The sequence below is a fragment of the Metarhizium album genome (assembly GCF_000804445.1).
Source record: "Metarhizium album ARSEF 1941 chromosome Unknown scaffold_1, whole genome shotgun sequence".
NCBI classification, from domain to species: domain Eukaryota; kingdom Fungi; phylum Ascomycota; class Sordariomycetes; order Hypocreales; family Clavicipitaceae; genus Metarhizium; species Metarhizium album.
In genome coordinates this window covers 3,685,790-3,703,473 of record NW_024467575.1, presented here as the reverse complement: position 1 = coordinate 3,703,473, position 17,684 = coordinate 3,685,790, and the positions used below count along the sequence as shown (strand labels likewise).

General features: G+C 57.1%; 6 protein-coding genes across 6 annotated transcripts; 4 read left to right on the top strand and 2 right to left on the bottom strand.

The window, feature by feature from the left end:
- Positions 1–2,452: 2,452 nt before the first annotated feature.
- MAM_01067 (uncharacterized protein) lies at positions 2,453–3,795 on the top strand (the record flags this gene model as incomplete). Its single annotated transcript, XM_040819866.1, has 2 exons — positions 2,453–3,380; positions 3,419–3,795. The coding sequence occupies 2 exons, from the start codon at positions 2,453–2,455 to the stop codon at positions 3,793–3,795; spliced, it is 1,305 nt and encodes a 434-aa protein (XP_040683131.1).
- Positions 3,796–4,368: 573 nt separating this feature from the next.
- Positions 4,369–5,352, bottom strand: MAM_01066 (uncharacterized protein; the record flags this gene model as incomplete). The annotated part of the gene is made up of 3 exons (XM_040819865.1): positions 4,369–4,574; positions 4,661–4,908; positions 5,006–5,352. 3 exons carry the CDS (start codon positions 5,350–5,352, stop codon positions 4,369–4,371), a joined length of 801 nt encoding a protein of 266 aa, XP_040683130.1.
- Positions 5,353–6,144: 792 nt separating this feature from the next.
- On the top strand, positions 6,145–6,597 carry MAM_01065 (uncharacterized protein; the record flags this gene model as incomplete). Its single annotated transcript, XM_040819864.1, has 2 exons — positions 6,145–6,203; positions 6,315–6,597. The coding sequence occupies 2 exons, from the start codon at positions 6,145–6,147 to the stop codon at positions 6,595–6,597; spliced, it is 342 nt and encodes a 113-aa protein (XP_040683129.1).
- Positions 6,598–7,957: 1,360 nt separating this feature from the next.
- MAM_01064 (G-protein coupled receptor) lies at positions 7,958–9,408 on the top strand (the record flags this gene model as incomplete). The annotated part of the gene is made up of 3 exons (XM_040819863.1): positions 7,958–8,229; positions 8,304–8,570; positions 8,652–9,408. 3 exons carry the CDS (start codon positions 7,958–7,960, stop codon positions 9,406–9,408), a joined length of 1,296 nt encoding a protein of 431 aa, XP_040683128.1.
- A 3,467-nt stretch (positions 9,409–12,875) lies between these two features.
- On the top strand, positions 12,876–14,447 carry MAM_01063 (Ankyrin repeat protein; the record flags this gene model as incomplete). Its single annotated transcript, XM_040819862.1, has 1 exon — positions 12,876–14,447. One exon carries the CDS (start codon positions 12,876–12,878, stop codon positions 14,445–14,447), a length of 1,572 nt encoding a protein of 523 aa, XP_040683127.1.
- Positions 14,448–14,700: 253 nt separating this feature from the next.
- On the bottom strand, positions 14,701–16,079 carry MAM_01062 (alpha-1,3-mannosyltransferase CMT1; the record flags this gene model as incomplete). The annotated part of the gene is made up of 2 exons (XM_040819861.1): positions 14,701–15,803; positions 15,881–16,079. The coding sequence occupies 2 exons, from the start codon at positions 16,077–16,079 to the stop codon at positions 14,701–14,703; spliced, it is 1,302 nt and encodes a 433-aa protein (XP_040683126.1).
- Between the last annotated feature and the right edge of the window lie 1,605 nt (positions 16,080–17,684).

The window sequence follows — 17,684 nt, the reverse complement described above, 5'->3', positions numbered from 1 at the left end:
GATAATGCCCTGACGACTGGCAGTCAGAACATCATTCACGGAAGACATTATAACAGCGTTATACACTTTTGCAGCATGTCACGACCGAGCCCAAACTCACAGGCCACGTGCAGGAGCCGCACACGGAAGGGCAAGCCCGGCAGGCGGACAGACGGATTCGACATCAATTATCGAGGTTTCAAGTTGGCTAGTACACCTTGTTTCTTCTGTGAAACATGCCGTCCCCCGCCGGGTAGGTTGGCCTCAAACAAGGGTTTGTTCTTCCCATCTAAAGAGTTCTACCGAGTGTTTCTCCACAGGGAGGAGTGAAAAATTCTAGATGCTTCCCTGCCAAGTAGCGTCCATGTGAAATCTTGTCACGAGTTCTAGTCGCAGTGCGCTTGTCGTTGATCTTTGATATTCAACGCCAGGGAATGTCACGTCACGTCACATGCAACGACCGCGTAACCATGGAGGGCCTTGACGAGACTGGCATTACAGGTCCCTGCTCGTGTCGAGTTGCACGAAACGATCAATAGAAATCGGCACATGGTCAAGACAAGTGTTTCAAGACGTGTCGACTATTCCCAGGTGGCTGTGATGTCGTGGGTTTCTGCCGTCCACCCAGTCGTCTGCCCTCGCCCAACGAAGCTCTGGCTGTTTGGAGGGCATCGGCCGGAATAAACATGGACCAGATTAATGGCAATTCGGCGGACTGCGGGCCCTCGACTTGACAGAGTCACGAGGCACAGAGCTGGAGCACGTCAGACAGAGGGACAAGACAGGCACGACACGGCACGGCACGACACGACACGACACGAGTGTGATGAAAAGCGGGCAAAGTGCCGGCAGCAGCCTTGAAGGACGCCATCCTGGGCGTTATTGCCACCGTCGGATGCGGACACGACGTACGGAGTATACCGTGTGTCCTGCCCTGCCCTGCCCTGCCGGCGGCGAGCGAGTCATTCAACGGCACGACAGCGCCTCGTCGACTGGGGCGTCGGAAATCCCAATACACGACTTGAGCGAGGCCACGACTCATGACCCTCGTCGCCAAGCTGCAAAGTGGCAATGCAAGGGGTCCCAGGGGAACACGACCCGACACGACAACGGAATACGCCGTGCCAAGTCGAGTACCGTGCCTGTCCCTGACGCCACCGGGAGACGAGGGTCAAGAAGAGAGGCCGAGCATGATTCCGAAGGAGCCGGCGCAGGTCCCAAGAGCTTGGATGGCTGGCCGCAGCAACAAGGACAGAAGCTAGAAAGGAAGGTCATGACGAAATGACGCCGCCGACTCGTCAGCAGGGCCGCGCAACTATGTTTATCGCTGGCTCCGCTTGTTCCGTGTTGGGAGCGGCAGCAGCAGCGGGTGCCGAGTGTTAGAGTAGCCCTCCCTCCCGGGGAGCACCTGGTTCTCGCTCGCGTCATCGTGTCATTGCCTCGTCGCGGCAGGCTGACCCCGGTGAAGCTTATTCACGAGTGGCCTGACAAGAAGGTTTGTGAGATTAAGTTGTGACATGCGGCTTCCTTGTCGGGCTGACGGCACCAAGAAGACAGAAAGGAGACAGAAAGAAGAGGGAGACGGCGGGTGGGTGGTGGTGATTTCCGACGCCGTCCAAAGTTGTTGGTCTCGGCGCGCCGTCCACGCGGTGCCACGCATGTCCATGCCGAACGAATTCTGGGCACCTTTGCTCTGCGAGTTTCACGAGTCAACTGGTACCTGGCTGTCTAGTCTCGAGTCTCGACAACACGCGGAAGGGTTGTTGTTGTGGACACATTGTCCGCCGGCACCCCGGGCCAAAGGCCGAGTCTCCCTCCCTCCCCTGGCACGCTTGTCATGACAATGACAGACCAGAGTGCCGGAAACCTACTTACTTACCCACGGGTAATTTTAATCCCTTGGCTCGGGCGAGGGGCGGACGCGAGCACCTCCACGGCGACTCGCAAGGAGCTCAACGGCAAAGCGTGGCCCGGCAGGCGTCAAGCATGGCGTCCGAGTAACGTTGCGATGTCGTCCTCCATCCGGGCCAGCGCGAGGCAAACAAACAAACAATCAAACAATCAAACAAGGTGCGGTCCATGCTCATACACATGACATGACATGCACACGCATGCCTGTGTGTCCGCCTGCATGGGCCGGGACGACAAGGAAATGCCGGGTCCAGTAAGATTTGCATTCATGCAAGCCCCAGTCGCGCAGAGTGCCGTGGGCATGGCACCGGGATGCGCAGGACTAGCCAGGGAGGGCTTGGACTTGGACTTGAAATGGAATCGAGGCTCATCTCATCTCACCTCACGCTGTGCGTGCGTGGCGAGGGCGGCGTCCATCCGCATATGATAAACGCACGTATATAATACTGGTCGTCTCGCCGGCTCACTGCACACTCGCCGGAATCCAGACACCATCTACATTCCCTCTCTAACAACGCGGCTTGTTTTGTTCTCGCATCTTTGTGCCACTCGCTCGTCTAATATGCTTGCACTTCCCACCGTTCTCGCCCTTGCGGGCATGCTGTCCGTAGCCTCAGCACAGGACGTCAATATCGAGGCCGCGGCAAATCAGTGCACCCAGGCAGGGGGGCCTTGCGACCTTCTGGCACAGCGCGTGGAGGAGGGGGGGAAGCAAAACACCCTTGGGGCTCAGAGGGACTTTTTGTGCGAGAAGCCAAGTGTCCTCGATCTCGAGGATACGTGCTTCCAGTGCTTGACGGACAAAGGTCTGCGCACACCCGCGGACGAGGACAAGTACAAGGAAGTCTATGAACGGCTGGACAACAATTACTGCAAAGCGCCCGTTGTAAAGACGTCTTACAGAGACGCGTACGTCAAGGCCGAGTATGGCATCAGCGACGCCCAGGGCCCAGACGTCAATTCCACGGCAAATGCAGGCGCAACACTGGACGGTTGTGAAGACGAAGGCCTGAATGCCACCGTCTCTACGTCCAATTCTACGGTCAACGCGACTGCTCCCGGCGTGTCGGCGGGCAACGGTCCCATCATCCCAACCGGCATTCAATGGATCTACACCTACGCCGCTCAGCAACAACCGGACGGCGCCGTCTTCGGCCTGTACGTTTGCGCCAAGTGCCACTTGGTCGCCAAGCCAGGGGGTGGCTGCGAGTTTGTATGCACAGTCCCCATGGCGGTAGAAGGCAACAAGACGCGCATCAGCGAGGGCGAGGCCAAGGAACTGCCTTCTGCTCCCAAGGATCTTCCCAAGGCGCCTGAAAACGACGTGGAAAAGAAGAGCGTCGTCGTCCCGACCGAGAACATCCAGAAGGTCTGTCAATGCCGATACGTCAGCCCCCCTCAGCCCGTCGGCGGCAATGGCCAGGGCGTCCCCGGCCAGTCCAACAATGACATGCCCGCTGGCCCCAAAGTCGAGAAGCCCCAAGGCTCAGGTTCCGGTGCTGCTCCCGGGGGTTGAGAAATCGGACAGCCTGGTTCCCCGGTGCTGCTCCCGGTGTTGAGAAATCGGACAGCCTGGTTCCTGGCGTCGGCCCCAATACTGTGAGCTCCGCTGGCTCAGGTTCCGGCCCGAGCAGCCCCGAGGCCGTCGGCTCCAACGGCTCGGGTTCCGGTCCCAGCTCCGAGGCTGATATTTCGGACAACTCTATCCCCAGCAGCTCCGGGGCTGGTGTCAAGCCCGATGGCGATGCCGCTGGACTATTCCAGCCATCCCTCTCTGGCTCTGCCGGTCTTCCTTCAAACACCGATGGCGCCAACCTGCCTCCCATCGTCAGTGCCGCTTCTGCTGGCACCATGCCGGCATCCGTGGCCCTCGTCTTCTTGGCTGCAATGGCCCTTCTTTTTTAATTCTTGAACCCCCCAATCAAATGTATTTAATAACATGGCACACTTCAACAGAAGCAGGCAAAGTTGGTACGGGGAGTTTAGCTGTGTGAATCGAAAGCTTTGCGGGAGACACGCAACGCCTAGCTGATATTTTACTGTCGCAATAGAGCTGTTTTGGCGGCCCATTTGATTGACCTTTTTAATTCCTGTACAAATTTGCCTTGTGAATTAGAAATTTAAAGGATTTGTACGTCTTGTCGCCAAGATAATTGCCGTGCAGAGCTGGCCGTAGTGTTCATGTTGTTCTGTCGATGCCGGCACAGCCGACGGCGGTGATAATTACTATGGAAAAGATCTGCGACGTCACACGGGCCTGGTCGAGTCCGTAGCAGATACTCTCTGGTGTCTGTTCCATGGGCACCGCATGTCCCTTTACTTCCTTGCGACTTTGTATCGGTTTTTTGCCGAGTCAGATCGGACCACGCGCCCAGCCGGACAGCAAGCAGTATCTATCCACGCATGGCATCATCGGCACGTGCCAAGCGGCAACTATTAAACACATTGAACGTCTCGTCTCTCTTTCCGAGGCTAGGCTCATGTTTCCAGGTAAAAGTCGAGAGCCATTTCCCTGCGAATCTTCTCGCCAGCCCGGATGGCGGCCTGCGTGCCGCCGCTGGCCTCGTTCCACCCAGCCCTGTCCAGCACAAACACCGAGTCCAAAACCTCCACCTTGAGAGCGACGCTGTCCTCCTCTGCTCGGTCTGGTGTTTGGGTGACGGAGAGTGACGACACTTGGATGTCTGGTTGAGCGTGTCAACCAACCACAAACCACAAACGCCCCCCCGGCTGGCTCCCTGAAGGGGATGGATATGGATTGCACGCATACCTGGTCGAAACCCACGCACCGTGGCGTCCCAGTTGTAGAATACTTGCGTCAAGTAGAACTTGTTGTTTGCCGAGCCGGGATTCGAGGCAGCAACGTCGCTGAGGATGTTTACAGCCACGGACATTTGACGGGGTTTCCGTTTCGCGGCGTAGTGGTCTCGAAGGACTCTGCGAATCACGCCGTTGACCTCTGATTTCTTCACCACTTGGTTGAATGCGTCGTCTTGGGGGGACTGAGTAGGACCCAACCTTGGAGCCGTGTCAGGACCTCTGCTTTTGCCTGCTTGCTTGCTTGCCTCCTTCTCCCTTTCAGACAACGCATTTGAGGGGGGATGGCCATGCATACCATGCATTCTCGCTGTTTTCGCGCAGATACGTCACGACCTGGGCGCGGTAGTTTGTTCTTCTGGCTCGTGACTCGGCTGAGTCGTCGCCGGGGAGAGTCCCCTTCCGCAGCTGCTTCTGGACCTGGTCCTCTGCGGCCGAGAGCTCCCAGGCGTTCCACGATTGGAGCTCCGTCTTGGCAGCTTCAAGGTCGTTCCTCTGCTCGTCCGTGATGGGCGGGATGTAGTAGAGGAAGAGCAGATTCGGGGTCCCGTAGTCGTTTGTCACTTCGGCTTCCGCGAGCGCGGTGGCGCGGCCTTCAAGTACAGACGCCGCGTCGACCTCGGGCAGTCCTACGTAGGGGGGCATGATGAAGGATGAAGTGTAGCTCCAACGGCCCATGTGGAGGAGGAGAGGAAGACGTGTTCCGGGCAAACTATGACGGGGTCTCACTTCCCCTCGAATTTGTGCTTGTGGAGAGAGGCTTTGGGTCTTAAATGTTGATCAGGCCGGCCCGTTGGGCCTGGACCAAGGCACAGTGACAATGGCCTGGAAAGACGAGCATATTGTCGGCGACTTTGACCCCCGAGCCATGACGACACGGCAGTTCGTCGTCGACTCGTCGGATACTGTCGGTGCCTTGCTGTGGCGACTGCAAGTACGGCCTGGAAAGAGGCATCGTCCCGCGTTGCCGTCGAGCACGCCCGCCCAACGCAGCTGGACTCATGCGAGTACCGCGGGTCGGAGCAAGACGATGGCTGGGTCGTCGATTTGTGTTGTAGCTTCGTCGGAGGGCGCTTTCGGCATCTGTGGCAGCACAGCTTGGCGGCTGGGTGCTCAGAGAGCTGCAGCACGTTTTCCTGCTTCGAATAGCATGACTGACGCGGCCAACATGAAGACAGACAGTCGCAGGTAGACCAGGCCGAGGACGTACCGTTGTCTGGCTGAATGTTGATTGCTCACATGGACCAAGAGAAGCCGCTTGCAGCTGGCGCCATGCTGCTCTTGACATGACACAGGTTTTGTGGCGTGCTGAACGACGAAGACCTGCGCAGGTCGAACCAAGTTTTTGCCCCCTGATACCGGTCACTCTCGGACACGGACGAACCTTGCAGGCTTGAACTCGGACCTTCGCCAGTTGCAGCGCTCTGGATATATAGCATGACCTTGCTGGCAGATCTCGAGGCGGCCTCGGTCGTGCTTCGCCGCAGCATTGCCGTGTAAGCTTTTCAAACGTCACGCCACAACCACATACAACCCTACGTGTCACCGGCCCGGACGCTCGAACAGGGTGGTTTGTCCAATCCGTCGCCAACATGACGCAATACCAGGTCCTGCACGGAAGAAATCTCCTCCAGCCCGTCAAGGACAGACATCCCCGTCCTCCTCCCGCCTCCCGGGGTCCCCCACGACGAGACCGGCGTTGGCGAGGACGACATGGGCAAGAATGGCCCCAACACCATCAACTGCATCAACACCAAGACCAACAACGTTCCGAGCGGTCACGAGCGGCGCATCAAGGTCGTCGACACCATCGTGTCCGAGGGCAACTGCAACGGGCAGGCTGTCCCCGTCGGCTGGCCGTCATGCGCAAGCAAGCCCACGGCGAGCTAAGCTTTTGAGAATGCAGGATCAACCTGTCAAGGGACATGGTTCTGGGTCGCCGTCTCTCCTCCCCATGTGGTGCGATGGCGAAAACTCGGCGACATGACAGACAAGCCACCTTTGCGTGCGGGCCAAGTAATAAATAGCTCACGCAAGATGAAAGCTCTACTCAAGGCCGAGCATCAAGATCCCCAAGCAGATGCGGCGACTCGCGTCATGATGTGGCACGAGGACCCTGCTGTTATTGGCCGTCCCATCCGGCCGGGCTGGCGGAATGCAGCCCGAGAGCTGTCTGCGCCTCCTCCGTTGGAATATGGCGTAGATCTACATCTAGTTCCGCCGTCTTGGGACAAGGGGGGGAGGGGATGTCGGGCCTTTACTTGTGAACGGGTAGAAGGCAACCGTCCCTTGGGCGCGTGCCGGTTGTGGGAGCCGGAACAAGGTCCATCTTTATCAAGCACCCAGGGGTGTAGATGGACTTGTTGCCGAGGGCTGACTGAGTGCCCTGGGTCGTGTTTGTCTATTCGAGGTCAATGTTTTCCCCTCGCCAGGCACGGTTGCGTGTTTGCCGGTTCTTCGCATGTGCCGGCTCGCAAAAGACTCCCGGCCCCCTCCTTGACCGTGTCCAGACGTCGACTCGGTTCCCATCTTGACCTCATCATCAAGCTGCCATCTCGATCCTCTCGACAACGGAGCATGGCAAGTGGCTGTCCACGTTGGGACCAGGGTAGGGCCGACACCGTGGCGTCTGGGACTCCCGCGAGCCTACAAGAGACTCTGGACGCTCATTCAAGATGGCTGGCTGAACCGCTTGCCTCCAAAAACGTACAGCCTCTTTTTCTCGGTCGACAAAACAGAGTGCCGCATGCTACATTGTCAAAAGACATCAATCAGCCTGCCAGCCCGCCGTCATGATCCCTCTACCCGGGCCCGGCTATGCTGAAGACGATTTTGTATTGAGCCGGAGCGAAGCTGTGTGCGCCGCTCCATCATCCCGGTTGATTCTTGCATCATGATCAACAAAGCCATGTCTCGCGGAACCCCCTTGTGCCCATGCAGTTTTGTCGTCGGCAAGGCTACTACTACTGGAGCCCGCTTTCCATTTAGCCGCGAGTGTCTCGACTCGTGAACTATAAGATGGCCATTTAATTCTTGACTTGTCGAGACTCTAGGTCCAACCCCGGACGCCATCTACATGACGACTCGCGGGTCAGATAGCACGGCACGGCTCCGGGGCAATATCAAGCGCCTTCGCGGCAGCCGTTCTGGGCGCATCCGCCTTGAACTGTTACAGACCGGACCAAGTCAGTCTTGACACCCATCGGCGGTCGACGTCGCTGGCACTGCGCTCGCCAACGACGCAACGACCATGGGCCGGCTCAGTGATGGCCAGCTCAGCGAGGACCAGCTCAACGCTATTTGCGTCATCGAGCGGACGTGCTCGGTGCTCTCGCTCCTGGGCTGCGTCTTCATCATCGTCACCTTTTGCTCGTCGGCGGCTTTCCGCAAGCCCATCAACCGAATCGTCTTCTACGCCTCCCTCGGCAACATGCTCGCCAACGTTGGCACCATCATGTCCGTCTCCTACCTGCATCGTCTTGACTCGTTCGGCTGCCGCCTCCAGGCTTTCCTGCTTCAGCTGTACGCGACCCGAGACTGCATACACATGAGCCGTTGGCTGTCCCCGTGAATTGTACTACTAACGCCCCAACCAGCTTCATGCCTGCAGACGCCTTCTGGACCTTGTCCATGGCCGTCAACGTATACCTCACCTTTTACCACAGGTTTGACGCGCAACGCCTCCGCAACATGGAGCTGTGCTATCTGCTCGGCTGCTATGGCATCCCCTCCGTCCCCGCCCTCGCCTTCCTCTTCGCCCGCAACAAGCTCGGGCAGCGCATTTACGGGAACGCAACCCTGTGGTGCTGGATTTCGACCGACTACGATGTTCTCCGCGTTGCCACGTTCTACGGCCCGGTGTGGTGAGCGCTTGTCTTGCTTCCGTGGGCGCGCATTTTCATTTTCGCTCGACAGGCTGCTGACTGCGCTTCGTGTCCGGACAGGGTCGTCATCCTCGTCACCTTGTCGATTTACGTACGGGCCGGCCGCACCATCTACCAGAAGCGCCGGCAGCTGTACGCCCTGCAGTCGTCGGATCTCGACCCCGTACGCGTCGAGGGCGAAGCTGGCGTCGCCGTTGGAGAGGAGGCCACGGCGGCCCCCGAAGCCGCTGCCGAGTCTGCGAGCCGTCCCGTCCCCGTGCGGAGGCTCGCCTCCTTCTCCGGGGGCGATTCCCAGAGCGCCAACAGCGCCTGTCCTGTCCGCACGTCCTCGCCCGGGTCGTCGGCGGTCCCCGACGAGCAGCTCGTGCCTCCTGTTCCCGACGGAACCGTTCGCCACGCGGGCACGGCACAGGGTGCGCCGCATAGAGTCTCCAGGTCCGCGAGACGACGCGTCCACGAGCTCAACAACGCGGCTTCGTCCTATGCCAAGTGCGCCCTTTTGTTCTTTACGGCCATTCTCATCACGTGGATTCCGTCAAGCGCGAACCGAGCCTACTCCGTGGCCCACCAGGGAGACGTGCTTGTTCCGCTCTTGTACATGAGCGCTTTTGTCCTGCCGCTGCAGGGGTTCTGGAATGCCATCATCTACGCCGTCATGTCGTGGGGAGCTTGTAAGAGCTGGCTGCGCGACTGCAGGCCGAGCCGGATGCGGGCCGTTTCCGGCGTCGTCGGAGGCATACCGGCCGGCGAAGGCGGCAGCAAACATGGACGTAACAAGGCCCAGTTCAAGACGTCAACGGTCGGACAGCGCCTCTAGAAGATGGGATGAGAGTCCGAGGAGCACGAGGGAGCTTGCCGCTGAAGGAGGGGCAAGTCACTGAGGGTTCGGCTCCTCGCGCAAGCCCGAGGCATCTCCTTCACTGATGCTGTAACCTTGGTGCTTTTTTTTTTCGTCGGCGTCTGCAGTAAGACAAGACGTATCCGCTCCGTCTGAATGGCGTCAGAGTGCGACGAGGGCAGTGATGACTGGGCTGGGGAACAGCTTCATCTGTTCAAGCGATTAAGCAGCGCTGAGGCACTGGGGGTTTTTGAATCAGACCCAGGAAGTTAGTCCCCAAGGCCTGGAATCTGGATATATGTGCTTGAGCGGGGCAGTCTGCCGTCCTGAGGCATCTACGCCACGCCGCCTGTTTTGTGCCCGCGAGCTCGGCCTTCCATCGTGGCTTCGTGTGGCCGATCTCGGTGGCTGAGGCGGGCAGAAATACGTCAATTCTTCTCTACATTCTCCCGAGAATCGCACGGCAGCTAATGCTCTTACTCTAACTACGCACATTCAACACAATCATGCCGCCTTGACGTACAACAGCCATGTCCGTCACGAGGCAGTCAGACTGGCTCCCTTGCGCAGCCGCATCACAGGCGAACTAATCAAGGCAACGTCGTTGACTTTGGAGGGACCGCACGACTTGCCGGGTGAGTGACCGAACGCCAAATTGGTGCGACGGGCTTTACTGTTTCCCAATCGCCGTCGAGTGGTCGCTCGGGCAAATGAGTTGTTGGACAGCTTGGCTTGCGACTGCGTGGGGATGCGGCTTCAAGTGACGGCTTGGGTCTGCCCTGGGCGTGGTGCCGTCAGGAATTCCAGCACTTTCCACATGACGATTGATCAGTAAATTTCAGAGTGTCGAGTAGTCTGGCGTCACTCGGTTAGGCCATCAAACCACCAAGACCACCGAGGTTGACCAACAACAGTCACGCAAGATGACGACGAGGCCACGGCCCACGATGGGGGCCCGAGTCTGCAGGCATTGTCATTGACACTTACAGACCCCGTGTCAGGACTCCGGCGCATGTCGGGACTATGTGAGGGAAGACGGCGCAGATAATGCTGGCATAAGAGGAAAGGGGGGCGATTCTTTTTTCCGCCGTAAATTTATGGTCATAATAGCGACGAGTACATATAGCACAAAGCCTGCAAGGCTCGTTCTCAACAATTCTCAGGTATAATTCAATACAATGTTGTACTTCTCGATTATATCATGTTGATAGAATATCTTGTAAATGTAAACATAAGCTATTCCACAACATGATACAATGCAACTGCCACTAGCAGTCCCGGTCGACTTTATCTGCAAGCCACCGACTAGCTCAACCTGGTCGCCTCATTTCCCACCCCACAGCTACAGATGGGCCTGATTGGGTGGGCGTAGACCTGTTGTAATACTCGTACACGGCTCCCGTTCCACGCACATATATCAGCGTAGAACCGCTGGACAGAACTCTGGAAGATGATTTCGATGATGCATTTGACTTGGAATATAAACGCTTGCCCTCTTCCTCCTGCGTCATTTGTCGTACTTGGCTTTCGTGAGGAATCTGAGGACAGTTGTTGTGGGGACTGGATCATTTCAGCGACAGACTGCTCCAAGCCCTATTGCCATCAGAGTACCATCAGCTGCCTCGTTCTGCTCCGATTCATTGTCGTGACAAAGAGGAAACAGCCGAGTGCTAGACACGTTCCACGTGTGACCATGGCCTGTTGTAATGTATGCTGCCCTTTCGGCGACCGCATAAGGCAATCTCGAGGTTCAACCCGACGATATTCTTGCGGTCATGGCAACGAGCCGAATAGTTGTAACCCTTGCGTGTGCCCCCATACTTTGCTGGCCGGTCGCAAGCGGTGCAGGCATGCCAGGCTTGTAAGAATATATTCCGAATACAACCACTGACTTTGGCTCGTTGAGCTCCTTGGGCCCCAGAGGCCCGAGGCAGCTGCCATGCCCCTTTGTTGGTTGGACTCGAGACGTCAAGCCTTCACCATGACGTCGTGGCGTTCACATCCCTCTGGCGTGTGACAGGATGGGCCAGCCCCGTTGTTGGGGGCCTTGTCGGTGTGACATCGGTTGTGTGCCTATACACGATGCAATTACAGCGGTAGGAAATCGTCAAGAACAGTCGAAGTGGTGCCCGGCGGTCCTTTATTTCGACGGCGGCAGCCCGGAACAGACGAGTCGCTCTCCTTTTTCCGACGGTGCATGGCGGACACGAGTCCCGACTCTCCGAATGCAAGCAGCTGGATTTCCTCGACGGTGAGCCTTCGCCCCTTTTTGCACTCGGAACAGTGGACTTGATGCTCTTTTACCAAGACTGGCTTTGGCTCCCCGGGACAGGATTTGCCAGATTTTGCGAACTTGTCGCAACTCGGTCGGTTGGGAATCGTGTCCGTTATAACGGGTCTTTTGCACGTCGGGCACACAAACTGATCGTAGCTCTCACTACACATTCTGACGGCGCGTATAGTGGCTGCAGTCTGGTCTGCTGTGCTGTGCTCTGTGTGGTGTTTTGCGTCTCGGCCACCAATAATGACAGTTGAGCCGCAGCCGCAACGTCGTGCCTCGTACGGGCTGGGGTTTAAATACTTCATACCTTGCCAACTGCCGCTTGGCCTGGGAACTCGCTCCTGACAAGACATGAACAACAATAAATCACACACCAAACACACCGTATGAATGAACTAGGAGCAAACATTGAAATATGACCTTCGCACCTGCTCACTCGGCACACGGACCCCTTTCAGGGCGTGACGGCTGCCACCACACTCGGCTTACTCATCACACAGGCAGGTGTTGTCTGAACGTCCAGAGAAAGTTCGGCGCCGTGGCATTTTCCTTTCTGTCCGACCTCAAGCTTTGTCCGTCATGGCTCGCGCCTGAATGCCGGATGCCCGTCCCAAGTCCATCCATCAATCGTTCAATCGGCAACACAATGCACCCCCGAATACTCTCGCGCGGCGCGTACCGTGCAAGTCGAGACAGGCAGGAAGCAAGTATCTCTCGCTGCCTGTTTGCTTCAGGGGCGCGGGGACTCTGTTCTGCAGTCTAGACGGCTTCGGTCCAACCGGCCGGTCCCCTGACCGCAGTCACTTGATTGTCATCAAAGCCCACGTCGTTCCGCGCCCCTTCAAATTTTCTCTCGGCCGCTGTCTCCAGCTCCCCGCATGGACCAAGCTCTCATAGACGTATAGGTCTATAACTAATAGGTACCGAGTCCGTCCGCGCTCTGGATTAGAAGTTACGGAATAACGTCGGTTTTGGAAACGGGTGGAGCTGGTCTGGTCTTAAAGTGGAGCGTGGCACGAGTCAGGAGGCAACGACGGGCACAACTTTACATGACCGACATTGTGCTCCTCAACTTGCCTGGACCTCTCAATATTGCTCCGACACGATTCCTGTCAACCCTTCAGTTCGTACTGCCAAGGCCTTGGGACTCCCTAGTAGCACAGATATGGACAGCCGCAGCGCCGGGGACTTGGTCTCCGACATCATCGACTCTGTCAAAATCTCCACTGGGCATTTCAAGGCTGTGCGTGGTGACGAAGCCCTCCCAACCGCCTTCCATGAAGCGGGTCAAGCCCTCACCTTGGTCCTGAATGCCCTCAGGGCCGCAGATACGCAACAAGGAAGTCGGTCGCAGTACGCTGCTGCTTCTGCACGCGCGCTCGAGACTTGCAGCATCGACGCACAGGCCTTGCAAGATGTGGTTCTGGAGGTTTCCCGGGCGCCAAACAACGCAAGATACCAACACTACAAAGCTATCATGGGAGAACGAGGTAGACAAGATTTGGTCGAGGTTCTGGTTTCTCGCATGGCGAGGGATACTTGTCTTCTGGCCAAGGACGCCGCCATGGGAGAAACCATGACGAGCCACGCCTGCCAGCTGCACGATGCAATAGATGCATTGTCAAAACTGGATCCTTCCTTGCCCGATGAGCAGTCTCTTGTCCAGCTGCTCATGAAACCGGGACCGAGTAGCGTTGACAGGCCGCACAAGGATGGCCGCACCATGATGGCATGGGCAGCAATGAACGGGCTTGAGCAAGTCGTCAGGCTACTGCTAGACTTTGACACGACCAATGTTGACTTCAGGGATGAACAAGGCCGCACGCCCCTGTCGTGGGCTGCAGCCAGGGGGCACGACCATGTGGTCGAGCTTCTGCTCAACTCAAACAAGGCTAATGCGAACTCACGCGACACGGGAGGACGCACGCCGCTATCATGGGCAGCGTATCAAGGCCACGAATCGGTCGTCCAGCTTCTGTTGGACTCGGGAACGGCCAAAGTCAACCTGAAAAATATTGTCGGCGACACACCGCTACTATCAGCCGCCGCGAGGGGCCACGAATCCGTCGTCAGGCTCCTGCTCAACTCGAGAAACATCAAGGTCGATGCACGGGACTCGGCCGGCATGACGGCACTGTCGTGGGCCGCATACGAGGGTCACGCGTCCATCGTTGAGCTTCTCTTGCGCTCCGGACGGGCCAATCTTGACTCCAAGGATAACAATGGCCACACCGCGCTGTCATCTGCAGCCCATCAAGGGCACGAGTACATCTTCAAGCTTCTTCTAGACGCGGGGCCTGCCGCAGCTGATTTGAGGGACAAGCTTGGTCGCACACCGCTTTCGTGGGCGGCATTTCAAGGACACGAACCCATCGTCGAGCGTCTGCTGCAGTCACAGACGGTCGAGTTTGACTCGAGAGACAATGACGGCCAGACTCCCCTCCTGTTGGCGGCGGCCAAGGGCCATGATTTCATTGTCAGGTTGCTTCTGGCGACAGGAAAAGTCGAAATCAATTCTAGGGACCGTACAGGATGCACGCCGCTGTTGGCTGCTGCTTCGTGTGGTGACGGGCCTACTGTCAGGCTTCTCCTAGAAACGGGAAAGGCGGACATGGATTCGACAGATCACGACGGTTACACGCCCCTGTCGGCAGCAGCAGAGCGGAAACACGAGTCCGTCGTTCAGCTTCTGACAGAAGTTTCGGGGAAACAAGCCAAACAGCTGCGTGCGGGATAAATTCCCGCTCGCACATATTGGAGATTGCTTTGGTAGATTGAACCGATCATCATCACCAGGGCCATGGAGTCCACAAACTCTGCAGACGGAACACTGCGCTTTTACCAGTTGACAGACACTTGGTAACAAGGAGGGAAAAGGATGAGCCTGCCTGGGTGTCTTTTGATCTCGTCTAATCAAGGGGGGTCAGCCAATGCCCAACTCCTCTTTGCGCCGGCTTTATCGTCTAAACTTACATGGTGCTTCGCCTTCATTACTGCCTCGCCTCCAAGCCCGCATTCCAGGGCTGCCAGAACTGCTTGGACCATGGCTCGATGCATTTTACTTCATCTGGCGGCCCAACCCAGTTAATGTGGGAGGTGGTTGGGGACTGGTCTCTGACCCAATCCGACACGAAGCCAACGTTCTTCTTTATATAGTCGTAACCCCCATTCGAATATCCGAAATTTACGGCCGGAACGACGGCAATCTTACCATGGCCTCGATACCACAGCTCGGCGCAAAACAGCTGTGGCTCTCCCTGTACACACTCGCCGGCGGTAAAATTAGGAGCCCTAAATCTCAGTCCTTCCAAAAGCGGCTGCATTCGGAACGAGACGCCCCCGTTCCAACAGGCAAACACCTGGAACGGTAGGTGATGCCCGAATCGTTTGGCCGTCTCCGGTTCGTTGGAGAACAGGTCCAAGGCTTTGTCCCAGCTCATATTCGCAGGAATATCCCAGAAAGTATCTCCTAAAATGCTTCTTCCGATCCAGACATCGTAGAAACGAGGCGGCTCCGTTATTTCCCAGTCCATGGCGCACGTCATGTCGGCACCGAGCAGGCGTAGCTGGAGGGCCAATTCAAGAATGTCCTCGGCGCAGGCCAATACATCGTTTAGAAAGACGACTGTAGACGACGGGGACAGCATGTCAGGTATGTCAAGGACTGGTTGGAGAGCCGCATTGCGGAGGGCCGCGAGCTTCTCGATGCGATCGTCTTGGGACGGGTTGAGGGCTGTCGTCCGGCAGAAGTAGCTAACGCCAAGACGTTCGAGGTCGGGTCGTATGGCTTCGAGTACTTCAAAGGTGCCGTCGGGAGAGTTGCCTTCGACGATGGACAGGGCGCAACGTTCTGGGCCCAGAAATCGAATGGCTTCTACTATGGAACCAAGAAGGGTGGGCAGAAGAGGCAGGTTCTGTCGCAGATTCAGCGGGAAGACGTATTCGATTTTGGCACTGGAAGAAGCGACTTGTTTCAGCGTCTGATAGCGAGTGGCGTTTATTGCAGGGCATTCGAGGCGGTCAAGCGTTTTCGAGCTAGTGTTGAATATTGCATCTCTGTAGGACGAGATGTCGGCGGCGCTCAGAATAATGCCTATGCGCACGCGAGACTTGTCAGCATTTCCACGGCAGCATACACATGATGGACGTTTTTTCAAGTACAATACGCACCATTGGCTTGGGGGCTTCCAGGCTGCTTCCTAAACTTGGACAAGAATCCTGATGACACGGTGCTCGAGTCGCCCAGCGCGCCATGGAACAGACCTCCGTCCCGCTCTATAAGCGCGAGCCCTGCCAAGAGAAGAAACACAATCAATCCAAGACATGAAATACGACACCAGGAGGGCAATAGAAACGCGGATCGCAGCATAATCAGATGTGTTTTTCTGCGTTGGGGTTGCCACCAAAGTCGCCCTCTCAAGTGTCCGCCAACGGCTTATAAGGACGTGGTGGAGGGTAGGCGAAAAGACGGGAGATGCAAATTGGAGCTTTTTTGTGCCGGAGGAGACATTGCCAGACAGGGGCTTACGGTCTGCGACGACGAAGGGGCCAGAGCTACGCAGCGCGTACGCGGGCGCCGGGGTTCAACTAGATGATAACGAGTCAGGCCGTGACAGGAACCCAGCGACGAGTCAGGTAGAAGCAGGGATATGACCTGATGGAAGACGGATGCCACGGCTCTCTCTCTGCAACTAGACCCTGACGACGACGAAATGTTGACCTAGGGGTAGGCAAAGCGGGAGGGATGCCGGGCTTTTATTCTTTATGACTAGACTTTTTGCATTATCCCCTCGGGGGGGTTGTGGCCTGCGCTGTGTGAGTGAGGTGCGCGATGTTGTACACGTGTGTCGCCGGGACACATGATTGGCCTACTTTTTCCTGTCGACCAACTGCCAAACAATCCGTCAGGTACAAATCCAGAGTCATGTTGTTCTGGAAGAGGAACCTACCTGGAAGCCCGCTTCCTTGGCACGTTTGTCGGGGTCCTTGAACAATTGTCGCGTACTCGAGTACCACACACAAAATCGTGTGGTGCCGTTTTTTTGGTGTGACAGCCGGTGGGCCCACCTTTTCTCTTGGGATACATAACTCCGTTACGTAACTACATACATCCAAGTACGCAAAAAGCGGCGTCAAATGGGAGCCAGCATCGACGGCCAGCGCCGTCGGCCAGCCGGGCCAGCCGGGCTTTCTCATCCCGGCGCCTGCCAATTTCGACACATTCCCAAGACAAAGACACCGGACCCCCGTCCCCAAGTGCCGGTCAGGCCATTCCGTATCTCCCGAATGTCTCTGTCACCACCTCTTTTGACAAGGCTGCTGCATTGCATGCACGACTTGGCCACGCGAGACTGGTTCATGGCATCGGCAGGTCCAAAGGACGTGACGTGCTTTAAACGCTGCTTCTGCTTCTGGCGACTAGGAGCTTTGCTTTTGTCATGTCCGGCATGTGGGGGTTGGGCTTGCTCCATGTTGCGGAGAATCATCCATTACTTTACAGGCATTTCTTGCCGTCGGAACGTCTTTCTCGGCTTGGGGCCACAAGGCACGGGGCACAAGGGTCCGAGTTTTCAATCCAAAATCACCACCGGAATGCAAGTTACAGAGCAGGTGCTGACTGCTCGAGAGCTGCGGATGCGCCGAGGAATCGCAAGAGCGTCTGGCCATTTATTGAGGAAAAAGCCCCCCTCCCCTCCCCCTTGCTTGCCCGCGAGGCCATCCCTTTGAACGTGCAAAGGTCCGTCCATCTCTGGCAACCGACCGGGACTGAGGACTGGGCCAGTAAAATCCTCCGCATGAGGTACGTGGCTCCGCTGAGAAACCGTACGACAGAGGTGCCGACGTTTTCTGGACTGCATCGCACGTGTTGCGGCCCTGAAACGCGTGGTCCTCGTTGACGCTATTCCCAGAGGCGGCTGTGAGCGGCGTCCTCGGGCCTCGCTATGCCTCTGTCACTGATCAAGCAGTTGGCTGC